General features: G+C 40.6%; 1 protein-coding gene across 5 annotated transcripts in view; it reads left to right on the top strand.

Annotated features, from left to right (window-relative positions):
• Positions 1-21,327, top strand: part of EPB41L4A (erythrocyte membrane protein band 4.1 like 4A) — a 249,198-nt gene that overhangs the window by 200,770 nt on the left and 27,101 nt on the right. For 2 of the 5 annotated variants that reach the window (XM_014730732.3, XM_023617865.2), the window contains exons 13-17: positions 1,760-1,850; positions 4,354-4,437; positions 5,436-5,549; positions 13,197-13,244; positions 14,907-14,984. In XM_014730732.3, the coding sequence (XP_014586218.1) occupies positions 1,760-1,850; positions 4,354-4,437; positions 5,436-5,549; positions 13,197-13,244; positions 14,907-14,984 (415 nt within the window). The remainder of the gene's footprint in view (positions 1-1,759; positions 1,851-4,353; positions 4,438-5,435; positions 5,550-13,196; positions 13,245-14,906; positions 14,985-21,327) is intronic. The other 3 variants (XM_005599510.4, XM_070234451.1, XM_070234449.1) reach the window with 2 other exon arrangements.

The raw sequence follows: 21,327 nt of genomic DNA on the forward strand, positions 1-21,327 counted from the left end.
TCCTGCCACTACCCCAGGGCCATACCACATAGAATCCTACATTTGAGAAGCAGCTCCATCCCAAATCTCTGCCTGCAATTTTGGTAATCTGCCCTTGTGATTTTTATTAACCGTTACAGCAAAATAGACAGTGACTGGCCACTGCCGATGTCTGATAGCACACGGGGTAGTTCAAGGGAGTTGGTTGTGTTCCATTTATCATACCTGATGAAATTGCCCGTAGGCCCCAATGTTATTCTTTCCTAATGCCTGGATTCTGAATGATGCTGCAACGTGAGCTTACTTTTAATGTGTATCTCTCTTTGGGTTTGTCTTTCCATTTCAGGATTCCAAAATAAGAGCAAAATTCTTATATTAAATCCCTGTTGAATTCCTTATAATAATAGCTTTTGAAACTCTTATTTGGAACCACTTATTTGGATATTCTTTTCACTTATCTTCAAAGAGTCTGTCTCTCCCAGTGGACCCCTAATAGAGACTGACTTTGAACTTTTTGAGGGTGGGACGCAGATGACACGTGGAAGGCCGTGGGTTGTGGTGGTTTAGAGCTAAGTCTCTGGAGCCAGACAGCGGGGTTTCAGAGATGAGCCCCCCACTCCCGAGCCATGGGACCTTGGAAAGGCCTGTTTTTCTTCTCTTTAAGAAATGGGGATAATGTTAGTATCTACCTTATAGGGTTATTTTGAGGATTATATGAGTAAATAGACGTGAAGTGCTTGAGACAGCACCCAACACATGGTAAGTGCTCAATAAATATTAGCTCTCATTAGTATTACAAATTCATCTTGTGACTCAAAAACTTCAGTGGTTAGTGGTGGTTACACCTTGGATTGAAGGACCTGAATTGTGGACATACCCCAGCAAGATGCCTCTCTGAGAAAGACACATAACTGAACAAGGACTTCGAGCATCCCATTGCTAGCTTCCCCTGTACCTCCCAGAGTGAGGTGCAGCCCACTTGAGAAGAGTTGTCGTGGGCACCCACACATCTCACTCCCACAGGCTTATCGACTTCTGTCCTGAGAATGGGATCCAGACTTCCTGGATGGGCCCAGCCGCTTCACTGATCTCTGTTTGGATCGTGATTTCCAACGTTGTGTCTGCTGGGGGCTCCCTCTGCTGGTCCATCTAGAATGTATGCAAATCTGTGGAATAATAGCTTGTAAAAAGTCAGTTTTAGACTTTTAGGAATGTTTGCATAAAAAACATATTTGGAAACTTTTTTTTGGATGTGAGTGATGCAAATCACATCTATATTATTCTTTTTTCCATTTGCATTATGAGTTGGAATATTTTCAGGTGTGAAATTTTTTTTTTTGGTTTGATTTGGAATGGGGGCTAGCAGGGCATGCCAGGAAACAGTAACTTCTTCACAATGTAGTTATCCAGGACTGATTATTATGTCTTACATTCCAATATATGGCACCAAATCCCTTAGATTCGTATTTTAACAGTCTAGAGTAAAAATGTCCATGATGTGGGAACTTAGTTAACTCTTAAAGTCTCAGAAGTCCCATTTTAATGTGATGTCATAGCCTAGACCCCTGTGGACATTGTAATGTTGAAGATTTAGTACGTGTCAGAAAATGGTACCTCAGATTTATTGGGTGATTCATTATTTATTAAGAATTATAATTTCTTAATAAAATGTGCCATGATGTCCCTAAAATTGCATTTTAAAATAAAGTTTTTGCTCCTTTGTGTTTTTCTGATCACTGTCTCCTTTCTTCCATCTTTCCTTCCCCCTGTTTGTTCCTAGGATCAAACAGCATAAATCGGGTAACTGTGAATGTGGAAAATGGAGAAAATGAAGGAACAACTAAAATTATTGCACCTTCACCAATAAAAAGGTTAGTCAGTTAACTGAAAGAACACACCACTATATGCTGTCACCAAAATGCTTCTTCCTGTTGGCAAGGTTAAGAATCTTTTCACTTTGATTAATTAACTAATACTTTTGATCAAAATAGTCTGTGTGCCAAAGCATACTTTAAAATGCCAGTAAAATAGAAAACATCAGAACCTGCCTCTTTCATTTGAAGGAAATGCTTCTGTTGTCACAACGTGCTGAACTCTTAGATAGTCTGTGGTCTGCATTCGTGGTAGCAAAGTGAAAATTCCATGTGATTTTTAAAATGGCATGATATAATGGACTAATTCAGAGGGACCTGTGAAATAAAGTAGATGATATTCATGTTTAATGTACTGTGTTCATTACAGCGGTGCACTGAACTGTGCCCTGGAAAGAGGGTTTGGAGCATTTAGAGGCACATGGCTTTAGAAGTCAGTGATTGCATATGTATGAAGAGTTGTCATGGTCCTCTGCATCAATTTTCCCAGCAGCATTCCCCAGCGGAAAGACCTTCTTTTAATATGTTGCATGGATTGTTTCCCTGAAAGATCAGCCTTGTTCTCTGTTAAGACGCTGTTTCAGCATCATTTTTTCCTATCTCCAATTATGTTCGCAGAAAAGCATTTTAGACATACAACGAGCAGCTTTCATCCACTCACTTTCTCTCTGGACATAGTTCCATGCACATCATGGAGAAGTCCAAGCAGTCAGAAATACGTGACCTTGAAAGACTTCTTAGATCATCTATTGCATCTCTTGTTAGTAAATAATGGTGTCTTCATTTGCCAGGATTGTGGCTACTTGGAAGAGTATAGTTTATAATTTCCCAGCGAGATAATTCTAAGATACGGAGATTCGCAGAGTTGCAATGTTTTCCCCAGGGTTTTGCCTACATTTTCTTTTGTTTAGGTCTAGGATACACCCTTTACAGATTCTCTTTTTGGAATGACAAGTTCTTTGCCTCTGCGTACACTTTAGTTGACTCTGCTTCCCTTAGCCAGCCTCACAGCTGTGGATAGAGTCAGCTTAATCTGTATGTACAGGGCATGCTTATGGTAAGTCTAACATAAGAACAGTAATCTTCCGTGAAATTCAGATCCCAAGCCTTTTTAAAATGTACAGAATGAGTTCAATCCCCTTTGCAACTGCATTCTTGACGATAGGATTGATACCTGAAGGGCCGCCAAATTTTCCACTCACGCTCGAGATGAGAAATAGCTTCGGGAGTGAATACAATTAATTTGCCACCCAGGATTTCATTATTCTTTAACTTTCGCCTGCTCTCCCAATGCCCCTTTCATCTCCCCATTGCATTTCTCAGTCTCCCTTTTCTGTTTTTGATTTTTCTTTCTAATTTATTAAACACACACACACTTTCTACTATTGTGTTAAATATTTAGATATTTATTACTTTACCTCATTTCGAAAGTAGGCTTTTTCTTTGGGAATTTGATCTTCAAAAGTTTTTTTAACCTTTATAAAAATAATGAATTGTTGATATATAAAACCTACTTACTATATACTAATGCTCTGAGTTATGTGCCTTGGCAAGTACATGATTTTTTAGGCTTATATTAATTCCTGTGTGGATGTAGTATGCTAGAGTACAAATTTCTTTTCTTTTTTTGAAATGACTTTGTCATTTTTTTCTCTCTTTTTTGTTGGCTGTTATAAAGGACCCTCCTATGACCATGTTTGAGGACAGTTGTATAAAGGATTCCTCAAAAAGCCAGGGTTAAAAGTGGATTAGGAGTTAAGTAGCTCTATCTTCCTCTGAGGCTGAGACTCCCAGGGAAGTGAGGGAGAGGTGAACCTCCCACCCCCACTGGTGACTGAACGCTTCTGATGAGTGCCTTCTTCTGTGTTTCCAAAACAATTTGTTGGTGTTGAATAACAACTCAGTTATATTTACATTCTTAGGACAGAAAGATGATACTAGGTCAGGAAATAGCATTTGAAAGTCATTCTGATTTGGAAGGATGAAGCCAAGATATGGCGGAAACTGGGGGCAGCGGAAGGTCGGTTTGGGTAGCCTGAACCTGCCCAGAGCCAACCAGCCTGCACAGAGTGAGACCCAAGTCCAGACCCAGGGGGTTTCTGACCACTGCTCAAAAGAGGCAGCCAGCCTCACGAGCTCAGATACCCCAACTTTGCTTCCTCATTAGCTTCTTTTCATGGCTTAACAGCTGTCCTTGCTTCGTTTCCTTCAGGTGGATGCTCTTAAAAGTTTCTTAACAATGGATGACTTGGCTTCTGTTGACTTAAAACAGTAAAACTAGAAAGAAAGAAGGGGGGAAAAAAGACCCCAGAGTACTTGCTGGTGACATGTATTTTTTTAGGCAGCCATTCGTATTCTTTTTGGAATGAGTCATGGGTATAAATAAAAACACACCCATATTTTTAAACATTTGTTAAATAATTTTACTGAAGAAATAAGTGTGTGAGTTCCTTTTATTTCCTAGTTAATTTATTTTCCATACCTTTGTTTTTTTTAATTAAAGCTTTAAGAAAGCAAAGAATGAAAACAGCCCTGATACCCAAAGAAGCAAATCTCACGCACCGTGGGAAGAAAATGGCCCCCAGAGGTAAAGGGAATTATTGTTTAGGCAAAGGACAACAGTAGAAAAGGGGTTAGCAATTGCAGCTTATTAAATAATGGCATCCACCTGCTGCGTGGCTGGTCATGACTAGCTGTGGACAAGGCGATCAGATTCCTAAATCAGTGTGACTGGGAATTTCCGAAATAGAAGTCGGCAGAGTGTGTCCTAACATGAAACTGTCTCTTGGAGAGACAGAAGGGAAAACTAGTGTCTATTAAGAAACTGCCTGGAAGGTCATTAGGATGGTTTGGAGTAAGATGACATATTTCTGAAAACTCTAAATCACATATTACTGATAATTTCCCCCATTTCGTAGTTCTTGTAAAAACTTTAGTTGAAAACGATGAGTGATGAATGGTGATTTCAGAAGACCTGTATTCCTAAAAATATTGATATATGTTTAGCTTCTTTCTGTTTACAACTACCAAACCTGTGACAGACCTGCATTATAACTCACCAGCTCTATAGTTATGGTAGTTTCAGGTATGACAATCCAGAGGTTCAAATTCTAGCTCTGCCACTTCCTAGCTACTTTACTTGGGCCACTTAAACATTCTGTATTTCCAATTTTCTTTTCTGTTAAATGGGCCTAATAATTGTACCTCAGTGCTTAGGGTTGATATGAAGATTAGCTAAGATAAGGAATAGAAAGCCTTTAGCTTAGTCAGCACCTGGCATGTGGTAAATTTGTCACAAATGCAAATTGTTGTTATTGCCATCATTCAAGTCTGTTCATTACTTACGATTGAAGTCCAGTGAGACAAATCCATTCCGGCAAAATAATGACTTTTATGATTTCATTTACCAGATCTTACTCTCTTTTCTTTCAATAATCTTGTCTGCAAAGAGAATCATGTGCCCACGATCCAGTATTCCCCCGAAAGTACCACCTGTGCAGTTATGACACTTCCCTAGGTCCCGGTTAGGGTGTTGCCCCCGCAGGCCCTCTGCGGGCACTGTTGACCCTTCCTCTTCCACTCCAGTGGACTCTACAACTCTCCCAATGACCGCACGAAATCCCCAAAATTCCCCTACACGCGCCGCCGGAACCCCTCCTGTGGGAGCGACAATGACTCTGTGCAGCCAACGAGGAGAAGGTAAGCTGAACACAGCCCCTCAGTTTTTAATTTTCAGTGGAACCTCTGCATCCCAGTTACATTTTTATCACAGGTTCTTCTCATAATATCTTGACTATTCGTCTCCCCAAGAAAACAGCGTATGTATTTGAGATAAAATAAGCTAGAGATCCTGAAGCATTTCTTCTAAACGGCCAGGGTTTCAGAGAACAATTTCATAAAATATTGACAGGAACTTGCTTTCTGTATTGTAATTAAGGCTGATAAGTTAAAAAATATGTTATGTGTTTAATATATTTTAACCATATATATTATATAGTATGTGTAATATATTACATAGTGTATATAATATTATATTAATAATACATGTTGATGTATAAAAGATATTAAATGTTTCTACCTGACAAGACAAAATTACTTTTATAGATAAATCTTCTTAGCTGAGGCTGAGTGCTCTGCTCTCCAGACTGATATTGTTGCATAAACTTGAGTAAAACCCATTGCAGAGCACAGAGAGTGAATCCTGTTATATTTTCTCCAGCAGGTCAGATTGTTTGTGTGATTATATTTGATGTACTTACTTAAAAAAAAAAAGTCCATATCTAGAAATTTTGGATTTTCTCTGAAAAGCGGGCTGGGTAATGTGGCAGATTCAAGAGAGGAAGACCTAGAAATGACTTACCAATGAGATTCATTTCATTCCTACATATGGGGACTGTGTTTTACTCTGGGTACCTACATAAGTGGTATTTTAAAGTTGACTTTTATAACTATGAGAAGTCCAGGTCATGTTCTCAGATAGCCATCAACATTCTTTTTATACACTGTGGATTTAGAAGCAGAAGCCCTTCTCTCTTCTCTGCCCTTCTTTGCGCTTGCTGGTCCATCCCTCTTTGATTTCTTCTACTTCTGCCAGTTTCCCAGAGTCTTATTCCCCAGCTGTCTCAACCCAGGTCCAACTTCACTGAAATCTTTTGATGGTTAAGAAGAGAAAGGTCTATGTCTCCTGACCTAGTAGGACTGAAAAGGCGAGCTAAAGGATGACCAGCAGTGATTAGATAGGATAATGGAATAGTAGTTGACATATATCATGGTCCGAGTACTGAGCAAATTGCTTACTCTATGTTATTTCATTTGATCCTTATAATAGCCCTATAGAAATTGGCATTTGTATCATTCAGTCACTAGCCATTTCCAGCAGAGAGGGATTAATGCAAGGTATTGGTGCACAGTATGACTAGGATTGAAGGAACAAAGGCAGAGAGTGGGGCAACTCTGAGATCTGGATGCTGTACTGCCCCTGGGCTGGAGGAATAAAAGAAAGGAAGGGGTGTTACCCAGAGATCCTGAAGCTGCTTCTGCCTTTGAGGTGGCCCTCGTGAGCCTGTGCTTGCTCCTGACATTGCTGTGGGCACCACCACTGTTGGACCTACTCTTGCTGCCACTACTGGAGGTACCACCACTGTAGCTAATGCTGTGGCACCCCCACTTCTCAGGAGTGCAAGAGTGGATGCCTCAGGTACTGCCAGAAGCAGAATCACTTCCGCTTTTCTCCTCCCATCAGATCTCTCCTGATTGCTTCCATAAGTGGAACCCAGCTGGTGAAGGAGTCCAGGAAAATGTAATTTTCAGACTTCCAGTCTTGGCAATACAGGAGAGACTATAGATGGGTCAGGATGGGGCTGAGTACCAATGGAAAAATACCTGGCCCAGCATTATCATCTCACTTTTACACTTGAGAAAACTGAGGCTTGGGGATGACAGTAACTGTCCTTTATGACACATCTGGGATTTGGATCCAGGTCTGTACATCTGAAAAAGGCAGGGATGATGAACTGTCATTTAGATAAGGCAAGGAGAATGATTTCCTGCCCTCCTTCCCTACCAACAATTGGTTCGACTTGGACAACATTTAAAACCAAGGCAACACCACTGGGAAACACTTTAAAGTGCATTTGTGTGTATATGTATGTTGAGAGGGTGTGGGTGGTGGGAATAACTAAATATATTAAGAATTTGGCACTGTATGATTATTATTAAATAGGTTTTTATAGTTTTTCATCTTTAATTATTAGTGTTCTTGGTTAGCATTCCCTAAATAAAATAATTACACATATTGAGCAGATGGTCCTTTTGTGTTAATATATTTGAAAATGCATTTATCAAGTTTTGCTAAAATATACCAAAATTTACATTATTTTTTTCCAAACTAATTGCTTGAAGTAGTTTGAAGCATATACATTCCCCAATCCAGACTTAATGACTTCTGTAATGAGATACATTTTCTGCTGGCTTCCTGTGTTTTACAGAGAAGTAATTGTGGTGAGTGGATACAGGATCCTTTCATTGGCACCATCCAGAGGAAAGTCTATTTTGATTTATAGGAAAGAGAATCTTTTTGTCTGAGCAGCCATAGAACCTTGTGTCTAGTTCTGTGTGTCACTTGAAAAGTCTCTTATTGGGCATGAGTGTTTTGAGGAGACTAGCCATTGCTGTGTGTTGGCATAGAAGAGCTAAAGCTTATTCTGTTTTCTTTCCACTATATATACCATATAAATGTCCCGTCCTTCTCAGTCTTGTTTTGTCGTCACACATATTTACCTTGCCCTGGAGTACCAATCCCTAGCTGGTTTAACTGACATTTAAAACCAAGATTTGTCATCAGTATGGAAGAATCTCAAGGACTTAAATTTAATAAGAGGAAAGTCTATTTTGCAATGGATGCCAGGATAACATGTTTTGCAAAAGATGTCAAAATTTCATATTTTTCCAGTTGTTTATCATTGGATAGATACAGCTATCAAATTCTGGCCGAGTCCAGAACACTGATTCTTAACCCTTTTGGGTGACAAAACTCTGAGAATCAGATGAAATATTGGATTCATTCCCTAGGGGAAAAATACGTAATTAAATACACATACAAATCATCATATAATTTTCCAGGTTCATGGGGACTCTAAAGCTGCTGGTTTAAACATTTCTGTTCCAGAAAAAGAAAGCCAGCGTACCTTCTGGCATTACAATTTATTTTCGCCCCTATTGATCTTTACACTCAAAAATGTTTACTGAGTGCCTGCTTCATGCCAGGCCCTGTGTTAAACAACACTAGACAAAGTCTCTACCCTTTGGGAACTTACAATCTCCGGAAGAAATATACGAATCACACAAATACATGTACAGTTACGACTTTGTGTGATGCACTGAAATAAGAATCACCAGGACATTACAGGCTTGAGAGGGACAACTCTGAGTTTGGTTTTTGATATGTTGAGTTTGTGGTGCCTTGGAGAAGTCCAAGTGCAGGATCCACATGGATTGTTGGAGATAAGTCAGGAGCTGGATTAGCTGTCTAGACTGAAATAAAATTTCTCAAAAATATTAACTGAAATCTGAACTAGAGATGAGGCTGTCTAGATAGCTAGTATAGAAATGCGAAGACAAAGCCAGTGACAGAGCTGTGACAAACTCCAGCATTTATTTAACTTGAGACAGAGAAATTGTATCCCTAGGAAAAATCAAGAGAGTGAATATTTGTTTACTAAATGGCTCCCTTCTCTCTTTATTCCCAGAATGCTAGAAGCCAGGCTTATATCTCCCAGGAATGAGATTAGAGAATCTCGCTGTAGCAAATGGACAGATAGATACAAAGAGGAGACCTACAGATACCAATTTGGAAAAGATCCTCCAATGAAGTGGTTCAGACTAGCCCCATTAGTTTGCTCCACATTACAGTGAAGCTGTCAGTTAACATGCTCTGCACCATCCAGAGGGTTCCAGTCTTTTTAGTGCCTAATGCTTAAATATGAAGAGAGCGCTGTAGTCACCTTGGAGGATGGCCTCTGTGTGGAAAGACAGAGACCGAAACAATCAATTAGGAAAGAGTCTGTGTGTGTGTGTGTTGGGGTGGGGGGACTCACAGGAAATACACACAATATAAGAAACAAAAATTTCTAAAAAGTATAATTATTATTTTTAGAAAAATGAAAAATTTAATAGCAAGGGAAAGTGAATAAAAGTTCTTAGACTTGAAATTTGTGTGGCAGAATTTAAAATAATCAATGGAGGGTTTGAAAGATGAAGTTAAGGATGTCTTTCCCAAAGTAGAACAAAAATAAAATGAAACAAATATATGGAAATATGAATAAAAAGGATCAAACCTGGATATCAAACATTCAGCTAATAAAATTTCTAAGAAAAAAGCCCACAGGGGCTGGCCCCATGGCTAAGTGGTTAAGTTTGTGCACTCTGCTTTGGCGGCCCAGGGTTTCACTGGTTTGGATCCTGGACATGGACATCACCACTCGTCAGGCCATGCTGAGGCGGCATCCCACATGCCACAACTAGAAGGACCCAAAACTAAAATATACAACTTTGTACTGGGGGGAGTTTGGGGAGAAAAAGCAGAAAAAAAAAAAAGAAAAGAAAAAAGCCCCCAGAAAATGTAGGAGAGGAAACTATGAAAGAAATATTGCAAGAAAATATCCCAGAACTTACTTTATAGATAGAGAGTACCCACAGAGTGTTTGGCATAACAGATTGAAAAACTAGATCCATAGCAAGATCCATTATCATTAAATTTCAAAAGATTCTAGATTAAGAGAGAATTTTTAAGACTTGGAAAACTTGGAAGGTGGGAGAGAAAAAAACGTCTGTTCACAAATGGTGACAAATCAGAATGGTGACATTGGAATACTTAACAGTGATATCAGAGAAAGGAGATAATGAAGCATTGCCTTCAAAATGTTGAAGGAAGATTTCTTTTTTTATTGGTGAGGAAGATTGGCCCTGAGCTAACATCTGCCAATCTTCCTCTTTTTGCTTGAGGAAGATTGTTGCTGAACTAACAACCATGCCAATTTTCCTCTGTTTTGTATGTGGATCACTGCCACAGCATGGCTTGGTGAGTGGTGTGTATGTCCCTGCCTGAGATCTGAACCTGTGAACCCTGGGCCACTGAAGCAGAGTGCACAAACTTAACCACTACACCATCAAGCTGACCCCAAAGGAAGATTATTTTTAGTTTAGGATTCCATGTATAGAATAAGGACATTTTAGAAATTCCAGGGGCTGGCCCCAAGACCAAGTGGTTAAGTTCACATACTCTGCTTTGGTGGCCTGGGGTTTGCCAGTTCGGATCCTGCGTGTGGACCTAGCACTGCTCATCAAGCCCTGCTGAGACGGCATCCCACATAGAAGAACTAGAAGGATCAACTAGAATCTACAGCTATGTACTGGGAGACTTTGGGGAGAAAAAAAGAAAAGGGGAAGTTTGGCAACAGATCTTAGCTCAGGGGCCAATCTTCCAAAAAAAAAAAAACACCAAAAACACCTCCACTGACCAGCTTAAACTAGTTAGAGAGAGAGAGAGAAATAAAAAAAAGAAATTCCAGCTCTGAAAAAAATATACCTGCCATGCAAATTTTCTCTGTTAACAACTGGAAGATATGTTCCACCAAAACCAAGACAAGAAGCCGTGAGACCTAGAAATATGGGACCCATCATGCAAAGAAGCAAAAGGAATTCCCTGGATCATGGTGAAGGGAATTCATCAAAGCAACATCTGTGTAGCAGTAGTAGAGAGCAAATGGTCCAGATGTGAGCAGGAGGGTGGAGAGAGCTCCAAGAGGGATGGAAATGGAAGTTTCAGATTACCTGAGTATTCGTCCATCTCAGGGGGGGTTTTGCAGCTCTCTCAGAGTTTGCGTGAAGAAATAATGATAAGCACAAGGAAGACTAAGCAACCGATAGGTACATAGAAAACTAGGCAATTATCATCTCTAAGAAAGTTGTAAAACCTGTACAAGAATGAAATTGTATTCCTTGAATGCTATATGGATCATCTGTGAAGAGTATTTATATAACTGTGTTTATACTAAATAGTTATCCAAAAATTTGGTGTAAGGACAGAGACATATCAATGTTACATTATTTGATATAAGAATATTGGGGAAATGGGGAACGTAAGTTATGATAGGGCATTAAAGAGTCACGTCTGCCCCAATCAGAGTACAAAGGCACTTCATAATCGAGGGTGAGGAAGTGGAGAAAAGGGACTTAGACGCCTCTCTTAGAAAGTTTGGCTTTGAAGGAGAGAGGAGAGACGAAGTAGATGAAGGGGGGTGTGGAGTCAAAGTCAGTGTCTGTTAGGAAGGACTTGACAATCTGAAAAACTGGTAAAAGAATTTTCCATTAGGACAAGTTGAATATATGTGAGAGATAGGAGGGTAGTTAATGAAAGTCATTGAGAAGATAAGAGGTGATGGGACCCATACAGCACAGGTGGAGGGACTGACCTTAGTTGTAAGGACAGATCTGTGAATGACAGAGGGAGATATTGGTAAGTCATATTTTTGGTAACAGGAAGATGAAAGAGTTGCCACCTGATGGCTCCTTTTTCCTTTGGAAGGAGAAAACAAAGTCATCTGCTGAAGCGGAGGTATGACGCATCAGAAGGTTGCAAGGTGAAAAGTGTTTGAAACTGCTTTGCAGAAACAGAGAAAGTACTTAGATCAGAGAAAGGTGGTATGATTGTTGGGCTGTGTTGGATCCATTTGAGGTTTATGAACATGGGTTTGTAGTGTAACATATACTCTTTTGTGTAACTCCCTCCAGCACTGCTCAGCCAGCTGTTGAAGTCTGGGCCAGAGAACCTGGATAGTTGGATGCACCCACGCTTGGGGTCTTGCCAAAAAGACTGAACAGAAAACAGGGACTTGAAGGAAGTTTTGAGTACTGGCCTGCATGTTATTGATATGATGGAAATCTAAGCTGAGTCAGTGAGGGAATGAAGAAAGGAGAAAAAAAGCTGATGGAAAGTAGAAAGGTCCATAGACCAGTAGTCCTGTTGAGGTCAAAGGAGGGTAGAGTGGAAGTGGTTGGATATGCAATAATGATAACAGCTAACATTTATTAAGAGCTTACAATGAGCCAGGTCCTACTCTGTGCATTTTAAATGTATTAATTCATTTTATCCCCATAACAACACTTTGTGGGAGGTTCTGTTAAAACCGAGGACTGAGAAGAGAAGTAATATGTTTAAATCACACAGCTCATCAGTGGAGGAGATGGGAGTCACGTTGTCTGGCTCCAGAGCCTGCACGTTTCACCAGGATGCCCCCTCAAAGCTGTGTGAAGGTGGATAGGATTGGTAAATAGGAAGGAGAGGAGACTGTGGTCAGAAAGCCAAGTGTTTGAAGGTGGTTACAGATGATAAAGTCCAAAGTGTGACCATGATGTGGGTCGCTGAGTTATTGTGAAGAGGTTATTAGAGAAAAGGTCAAGGGACTTGGAGGCCAGAGTGTTGGAAAGGGCATCCAAGTGAGAGCTGACATCAGTCAAGTATGGCAGAACTTGGCAGATTGCAGACCCAGGACCTGCAGGCTCACCCCATCATTGGATGAATGGAACGTAGCAGACATGTTGTGCATTGTTATTTATAGACTGTTTGCAGCCCCCACTGGGTTACTGGCTTCTTGAGCCCAGTTGGTGTTATGTTCTATTTCTGGGACCTATCGTAGGGCTGGGCATATATGTGTGATTTAAATGTTTGGTGAATCAATGTGTAACAGAAAGGAATTAACTGAAGTGCAGCTCATTTTGGTGGGCTTTTCTTAGCCAACTGATAATCTTCTATTTTCTTTTATATCTTCGTTTATTTGTTTTTTATAGGAAAGCCCATAATAGTGGTGAAGACTCGGATCTAAAGCAAAGGAGGAGGTAAAAAAATAAAAATGGAGGAGGGTCAGGGAGAGGGAGGATGGGTTGGCAGATTAGCACCACTCAGAGTTGAAGCAAGAGTGTGGAATTTTTTCTTTGTTGCTTTTATTAGTGGCTGCTTTAAGAGTATTAAATTTTTTTTTAACTTTCAAACATCCATTTTGGCTTCAGCTTGTCCTCAGTCTTCCATGCTGTAGCATCTTTAGCCATTTCTCTTTTTTTCTGCTCATTTGTATCTCAGAGGCGCTGCCTTGGTTATCTGTTGCTACGTTAAAACCATCCCAAAACTTGGTGGCTTAAAGCCACAATGACCATATATATCTTGTATACAGTGCTTCCCCCCATCCATGGGGGATATGTTACAAGACCCCCCAGTGGATGCCTGAAACTGTGGATAGTACTGAATCCTATCTATACTATGTTTTTTCCTATATATACATACCTATGATAAAGTTTTATTTATAAATTAGGCACAGTAAGAGATTAACAGCAATAACTAATAATAAAATCAAACAATCATAACAGTATACTGTAATAAAAGTTACCATAGATCTTAGCAACCTCAGTGTACTTTTTTTTCTTTCCTTATTAAGTCGAGGACATTCACCTTTTCACTTAGAGGAAGCACTTTTAGGCTTCTCTTTGTCATATCTGAATTGTCAGCGTCACTACTCTTACACATTATTAAGTAAAGTAAGGGTTACCTGAACTCAAGTGCCGCGATAGTAGATCTAATACCTGAGACGGCTACTAAGTGACTAACAGGCGGGTAGCGTGCGCAGCGTGGATATGCTGGACAAAAGGATGATTCCTGTCCCACCAGGACTGAGTGGGACAGCCCAAGATTTCATCCCACTACTCAGAATGGCACACAATTTAAAACTTATGAATTGTTTATTTCTGGGCTTTTTCATTTAATATTTTCAGACTTCAGTTGACCATGGGTAACTGAAACCCTGGATAAGGGGGGACTCCTGTCTGTCTGCTGGCTGAACAAGCCATTCTGTAGCTAGTCTTGCTGGTCCCCGTAGAGCTGCAGTTGGATGGCAGGCGAGGCTGGAATATTTGAGGCCTCTCTCTCTTATGTTTGGCGTCTCGGGAGAATGAGTAAGAGGCCTGGGGTCTCTCTTTCTCTCCTTGGTCTCTCCACCTGGTGGCCTAGGCTTCTTGAGATGGCGGCTGTGAGGAAGCAGGAGCTACCAGCCCTGTTAAGGTGATAGTCCGGGAGCTGGCAAGAGTGTCCCGTCCACCTCACTGTGTTAATAAAACCAGTCACAGGACCAGCACAAATTGAAGAGGCAGGGATAAACTCTGCTTCTCTTCATGTGGGGTGGGGTTGACAGGACTTGGTGTCCATATTTAGTCCACCACCGGGGCTTGTAGCTTTGCGCTGTCAGGGTTCTGTTGGAAGCGCTTGATTTTGTGGTCCTGTCTGGGTGCATGGTGATGTTCGCCTTAATCTGCTTTCACCTTTCTGTAGACTTATTCATGTCTGACTGAAGTGAGAAACACCGACTAGGAGAGGGATAATACAGCTACTTATAGTTGGATTAGAAATTTTGCTGCAAAATTAATTCTAAAGAACTAATGTGAACCTTTCTGAAATTTTTTATCTGTCACAAATGTGGGCTTTTTCTTTTACTCTTGTCATTTTGTCTTCAGGTCGCGCTCACGCTGTAACACAAGCAGCGGTAGTGAATCAGAAAACTCTAACAGAGAACACCGGAAAAAGAGAAACAGGTAATATTGGAATATCATAGCTAACTGGAACTCCGAAATCAGAGGCTGCTGTTGGTGACAGAAGCTGTGTATTCTATGTACTTTTAAGCCTGATATTCTCATCTGTATTTAAGGAATCTGGCACCATTTTGACACATTGTTAGGAAACCTTAGCTCTTTGCACTGAGTTTCTTATCTTTATAAGATGATTAAACAACTTGAGAATGAGTTTCCTTCTTGTTAATTAAAAAAAAAGATCTATATTTATGTACAATGTGTAGTGAATTTGTTTGAGTGGTAAGAAATTTTACCATTTGCGGAGGGAATTCTCCCCAAAGTATCTTTTAACACGACATTACTGTATTTTGCCCAACCAAAAATAAGAGATTCATTGTTTCATAGATTTCAAAGTTTCCGCCTCATGTAGATATACATGCAAATATGTGTTTATATTCATGTCAGGCACACGCAATTAGATGGTTAAATGCAGTTAGTTCGTACCTTTGACTATTTTTAAGAGCATGTAATCAGTATTAGTGATGGCTTAATGCATTAATCAGTTCTTCCTAATTCCAAACTATTTATTTGAAAACAAGTGTTCACGTAGTGAAAGAGCCCCAGTTTGGGAGTGTGAAGGATTTGGTTGCTGGTTGCACCAGTTTCTAACCCAGTGCTTCTCAACTGGGGGCAGTTTTGTCCTCCCGCTCCGCTCCCTGAGGATAGTTGGCAATGTTTTGAGACACTTTTGATTGTCACAGTTGGGTGGAGGGATTGCTGCTGGCCAGAGATGCTGCTAAACATCCTACAAGGCACAGGACAGCCCACTACAACAAAGAACTATGTGATCCAAAAAATGTCAGTAATGCCACTGTTGGGGAAACCCATTGTCACCTGATGTGGAACTCTGGCCTGGTTGCCTTACTTTTCTGGGTTGTCTTTTTCTCTTCTGTAAATGAGGAAGTCGGATGAGATAATCTCCAAGATTCTTTAGTGCTCGGAGCCCTTGTGCTCGGCACTCGTTGAGTCGGCCTCCCTCTCTAACTACAAAGCCTCTGTAATAATAGCCCAGACAGCATTGTAGGAGTGGACCATTTTCTTAGGAAAGCTTTCAGTGTGGAGCATTCTTAGGGGCTGGAATCACACTAGAGAGAGGTGAGATCTCAGTGTGTTATGACACCTTTCTCAAGGAAACGATTTCAGTTTCTTCATCTGAAAAAACCCAATTGTGAAGAGTAGTTCTCCCTCAGGTACCCTCTTCCTGCTCTAAAATTCAGTATCTGCACGAACAACACAAAACAATGCAAAAAACAAAAAAAATCCCACTTTTTCCCCTCGTATTTTGTGCGTATTGATCAAGCTAGTATCTTAACAAATGTATTTCTGTTTTGCTTGCAGTATTCTAAGATGTGCTTGGAGATGCTCTAGTCTCAAGTTGTCAGAAGGTGGTCTTTTTAAAAACAGTGTGTTTTGGGGCCAGAAGTGCTCATGGTGACATTTGCTGTTAAAAGTGAAACGCTATTTGAAGGTTGCCGACGAATCCTTAAATAGCTCCTTGCTGATCTAGTTGCCCCGGCTTCAGTGTTTCTTATAGGGGCTTTCTCCCTCAAGAGTTTCTTCCCCTGCCCCCATGAGCAATTTTTTAGGTCGGCTTTCTTTGTACTGTATAAATAGTATATTTTAGCCTGATGGTGGTTCTGAATGTTTAAATGCCAGTGTGCTTTGTAAGGCTATTAGTGAGAAATCACTTTCAAAACACGCTCTGACACAAAGGCTTTCAAACTCATTTATTTTACCTGCAGAAAGACTGCCCTAGGGTTACATAAGTTGCCTTTATCTGTAAAAGATGAGGTCCAGAGGCTAGCTCTCAGGGGCATAGCAAAAAGTAGGCACAGGAAGAAATATGTCTTCCAGTTCTAATCCCCATTCCTGAAAATTCTGGTGCAGCAGGTGACACTGTGCAGGGAAAGAGGGTGCACACACATCACACTGTCTCTGGGTGCCACTTACCCGTTATGCTGTGCTACTGCCAACCCCTTCTATCCTATCATTGACCTTCTAAATTTTGCCAGAACCCACTCATTCCACATCAGGATGCCTAGATCTGAATATTTAAACTACAGCCCTGCTAATGGTCCCAATATGTCTTGTGTCCGTGATGAAGGGTTGTCTCTTGGTGTCTGACATCCTACTTGTGCAAAAGACTCCTTTTTAGGGGAGAGGATGGATCTCTTCAACCTCATTCGTCCTTTCTTACTTCAGCCAAGAGTGTGACCCAGCCAAGCTCTCGGCAGCATCCTCTGTGCTTTTGTTAAAGGACTCTGGTAACCCTAGAATGAGGCAAACCGAATCTTGAACCTGCTGATGCTCTACTTCCTGCCAGCAAGGTCGCTAAATTCAGCCCCGGATGCTTCAGCACTTTCGCAACCAGAGCCTGCCCCTAGGAAAGAGGGGTGCCGACCACACAGATTTGCTTTTCACACACGGTTTTGAAGCCCACGATGTTTCTTTCTGGGGGAGCCCAGACAGAGTTGGGTTTACTTTCTGGAGAGTGTGTGTGGTCTTCAGGATGTTGTTCCCTTTGCCCCATTCCTTCTTGCTGGATTTTTTTTTTTTTTTTTTTAACATAAGGAAATCTTTCCTGTTAGGTTTTGAGGCCTCTCTGGAAATAGTGTTTTCTCACCAAGTCTACCTATTGGAGCATAAGCTGCTTTGCTGTTCCCAGAGATAACACTTTAAACATCTCTCATTTTGTGTGAAGAGAAAAGTTAATAAAACAATGTTTAGAAATCAACTTTATCTAAAGCAGTAGTTAGGGCTTTAAACAACCATTAAAAAAATCATAATCCACACCAACCCTGGAATGCTAATGTTAGAAACAAAGATTGTTGTTTTGTTTAGTTTCGATTTTAGAAAAATGTAACTGTAGATAAACCTGCTTCTCTCACCTTTGTGTCCAGAACCAACGAGGCCAGATTTGTGAGGGCTCTTTTCTCAGCTGTGCGTTAACTGCAGGGTTTCATCCCATGCTGTTTCCTACACCCGCAGGAGGCCTCAGCTCCCCCTTGATTCGGGGGATTGTCTGCCTGTCTTCCCCCGCTTTCCACGTCAGTTGTTCTTTCTTTACTGTTTTCATAATGTGGATGAGTATCCTATAGTTTTCTAGGTATTGAAGTTTGAGAAGATAGTGTTTCACTCCCTTTTTATAACTAGCTGGAAGTTGCAGCACAGTTTCTTGTTATAACATCTAAGGTGACATAAAATCCTTGTTTCCCTCTAGTGTCTCTACTTGTCTCCTCCTCATCATCTCTATTCTTGGGCCTCCCTTTTAAATCTATCACTTTATCTTTACTCACTCGGTTCCTTTCTTCTTCTTTTCTTGGCTTCTTTCCCACTCTTTCTTCCTTTCTTCTGTCTTCTCTGAATTCTGTCTCCACTTAGGAGCCAATGATATGTTACAATCTCCTGAGGTTGTGGGTCAGGGTTGTGGTTCTGCCAGGTACTGGTGTTTGACCTTGGGCAACTCTTGTAACCAGTTTAAATCTTAGTTTTCTCATCGTTAAAGTGAGGTGTATAATCTTTTTTGTTGAATGAGTTACTGTAAAAATCAAATGAAATCTAAGAGATGAGGGCACTTTGGGGTATAAAACCACACAGTTCAGTATCTAAGTTTGAAATTGGGCCTCTTCTTTGCCTGTCCCTCATCTCCTTACCCCTTTCCAGCTTTTTCCCCTTTTCCTTTAGTCCCATCTTCCATTCTCTCACTTTCCCTATCTGTACATATTTAGTTATTTTTAGACCAGGTATTCTTATCCTCTGATCCATGGGTGGGTTTTAGGGGTCTCATAACCCTATGAAATTGTCTGTAAAGTTCTGTGTGTTTCCAAGTGTACAATTTTCTGTTGATAGAGTCTGTAGCTTTTAACAGGTTCTTAAGGGGGTGACTATGTGACCCCCAGAAACTTCTGAAGTGATCATTATGATTTAAATAGTGAAGGGCAGGTGGATAGTGGGAAATGAAATTGATATTTCAGTTTACTGGTGGGATTAAAAACTAAAATGCTTAAAATTACTTTCCTATACTGATTTGTGAAATAATTGGTTCAATTAAATTCATCAGACTGGGAAAATACCAAGTACAAGGCAGTATGACGTTAATGATCTATGTGAATATTAGATTGTATTAGTTTTCACTAGTTAGAATTTTGAATCTTGTACCTGAGATCAGAAGGGTCAGCCAACTGGTGTCTAGAGGTTTGAGCCTATAGGCCACGCTCGGGACTTGCCCAGGGTGTATGTTGAAGGAGGGCCTAGGAAGTACCCTTATCAGAGTGAAACGTTTCACAAACCAGCTTTCCCTGAAAATGCCTTGAACTTAATATAAAATATCCTTCACATTCAAAGAAACTGGTCTGCAAAATATCCTTTGTGCTATTCATGAAAATCAGCAGTCCTTGGAGCATTCACTGGGGAGAATCTGTGAATTACTCAGTCATTAGCTTTGATGTGTTGCTAGGCTTTTAGGATTTTGAAGTGGGAGATTTGGAGCAGGTAGGGGTCAGGGACTCGGAGAAATAGTCTGGTGTTTTTTGCATAAGCATAAAAGTGGAAGTAACTTTGGAGCCTGGTGAGGATTAAGAGTAAGAAATGAGAAAAGCTTGGGGTAAGAGCAGGACTAGAATAAATTGGCAACAGGGGACCATTTGGACCTTTCTCTAATTTTATTCTGGGATGTTTGCCTCATAAACACATGAGTTATGTATGTGAGGCTGTGTGTGTGCACATGTGTGTGTGCATGCAGGTGCAGCAGAGCACAGAACAAAGAATTAGGGAGCCTGCATTATGAATTTGACCCTGCTTTGAAGAGGTCTGTGGCTAGGAGCTGGTTACTTTATCCTCTGAATCTTAGTTTTCTCATATGCAAAGTGGAATAATACCTGCCCTGCCCACCTCACAGGAGGTTTGTAAAGATCCCGGAGATAATGATGTGCTTTGAAGAGGAGAAAGTGCCTGCATAGGCAGGTGCTATTAGACTAATGAGAACGGTCCGCACTGCTCAGTGTTGTCTGAAGTCCCTGTTCTATCTGTAAAACAGGGCCCGGCTCCCTTTAGCAAAAAAAGAAGTCAGTGTTTCTAACATTAATTTGTTCTGCCACAAATGTTGTTAGAGTTTTTTCCTGCCTTTTAGATGTCTTTTTGAACCTGTATCTGAATAATGGATTGAGATGGTTTTAAATATTTTAAATATGTTCCACAGGGTCTTTTATATTATTTTTCTAAAAAAGAAGAAGAAATTGTCCTCTGTGGCACTGCAGCTAACAGGGGCGATACATCTGAGTAGGGCAAATCTTAGAAGATCATGATTTTGGTACCGTTTTGTTGTTGTTAGAGTGGTTAAAAAAAAAAAGAACATTATTGTCCCCGTGCCCTGGGGAAAAAATGTGTTTTGGGTGATAGCAAACTTAAACCAGTGGTCCTTTCTTTTCTATAGCCTGAAAATAGGTAACTGCTTCCTTGCAGGCATTCTCTACTGCCCTGTCCCTGATTTAGGTAGGGCTGCAAACAAGGTAAGAATTGTGGCTATGGAGACAGCCATCCATGTAAAGCCAATGGAAACAGACAGTGTTCACCAGGCTACAGATTGCAAGGGCTTCTGATTTCCACTTTAATAAGTCCCATCAAGAGTTAGACATTTGATTCGGGTGATTTAGGGCTTCCAGAGCATAATCAAAGTTGACAGAGATGGCTGTGGAAGTGCAGAGCTGCAGCCGCTGAGGAATGCTGTCAGATTAGGGAGTGAGATCAAGCAGGTTGAAAAATTATGAAAATAGAAGGAGAGTTGGAAAGGGAAATTGCACCAAAGGTAGCCCATTTTACTAGGGAGGGCATAAGGAGTAAGTGGAAGAGACAGAAGCACCTTTAAGAGCAAATAAGAATAATTTGTTGATGGTGGGGGAAGGTGGGAAAAGCAAATGAATTTTTTGCTTGCTGGTCTTCGGGGAGTACGTCGACAGATGCCTGAAACCAACATAAATTTCCCTGGGGAAGAAAAACTACTGAAAAAAAAAAATGAAGATTGGTTTATAGCAGGTGATCCAAAAATGAGTGTGGTTGATGAGAAACACAAGTCCACAGTCAGTTGGGACCTGCAGATTTAATATTAGCAGTGGAATGGCCATATGAAGTAATTGTCTGGAAAGCTGTGCTATAGCTGAGGAGTAGAGGTTTGTTTCATGTCTGGCTGGCTTGGAAATAAAACAAATAGAGAAACAGAGAATTTTAAAGCTAGAAAGGATCTTTGCCTGACCAAAGAAGATAAGTGATGTGCCCAGGGTCTCTAAGTCCGACAATGGCAGAACTAGAACCA

The sequence above is a fragment of the Equus caballus genome, chromosome 14 (assembly GCF_041296265.1).
Source record: "Equus caballus isolate H_3958 breed thoroughbred chromosome 14, TB-T2T, whole genome shotgun sequence".
NCBI lineage: Eukaryota > Metazoa > Chordata > Mammalia > Perissodactyla > Equidae > Equus > Equus caballus.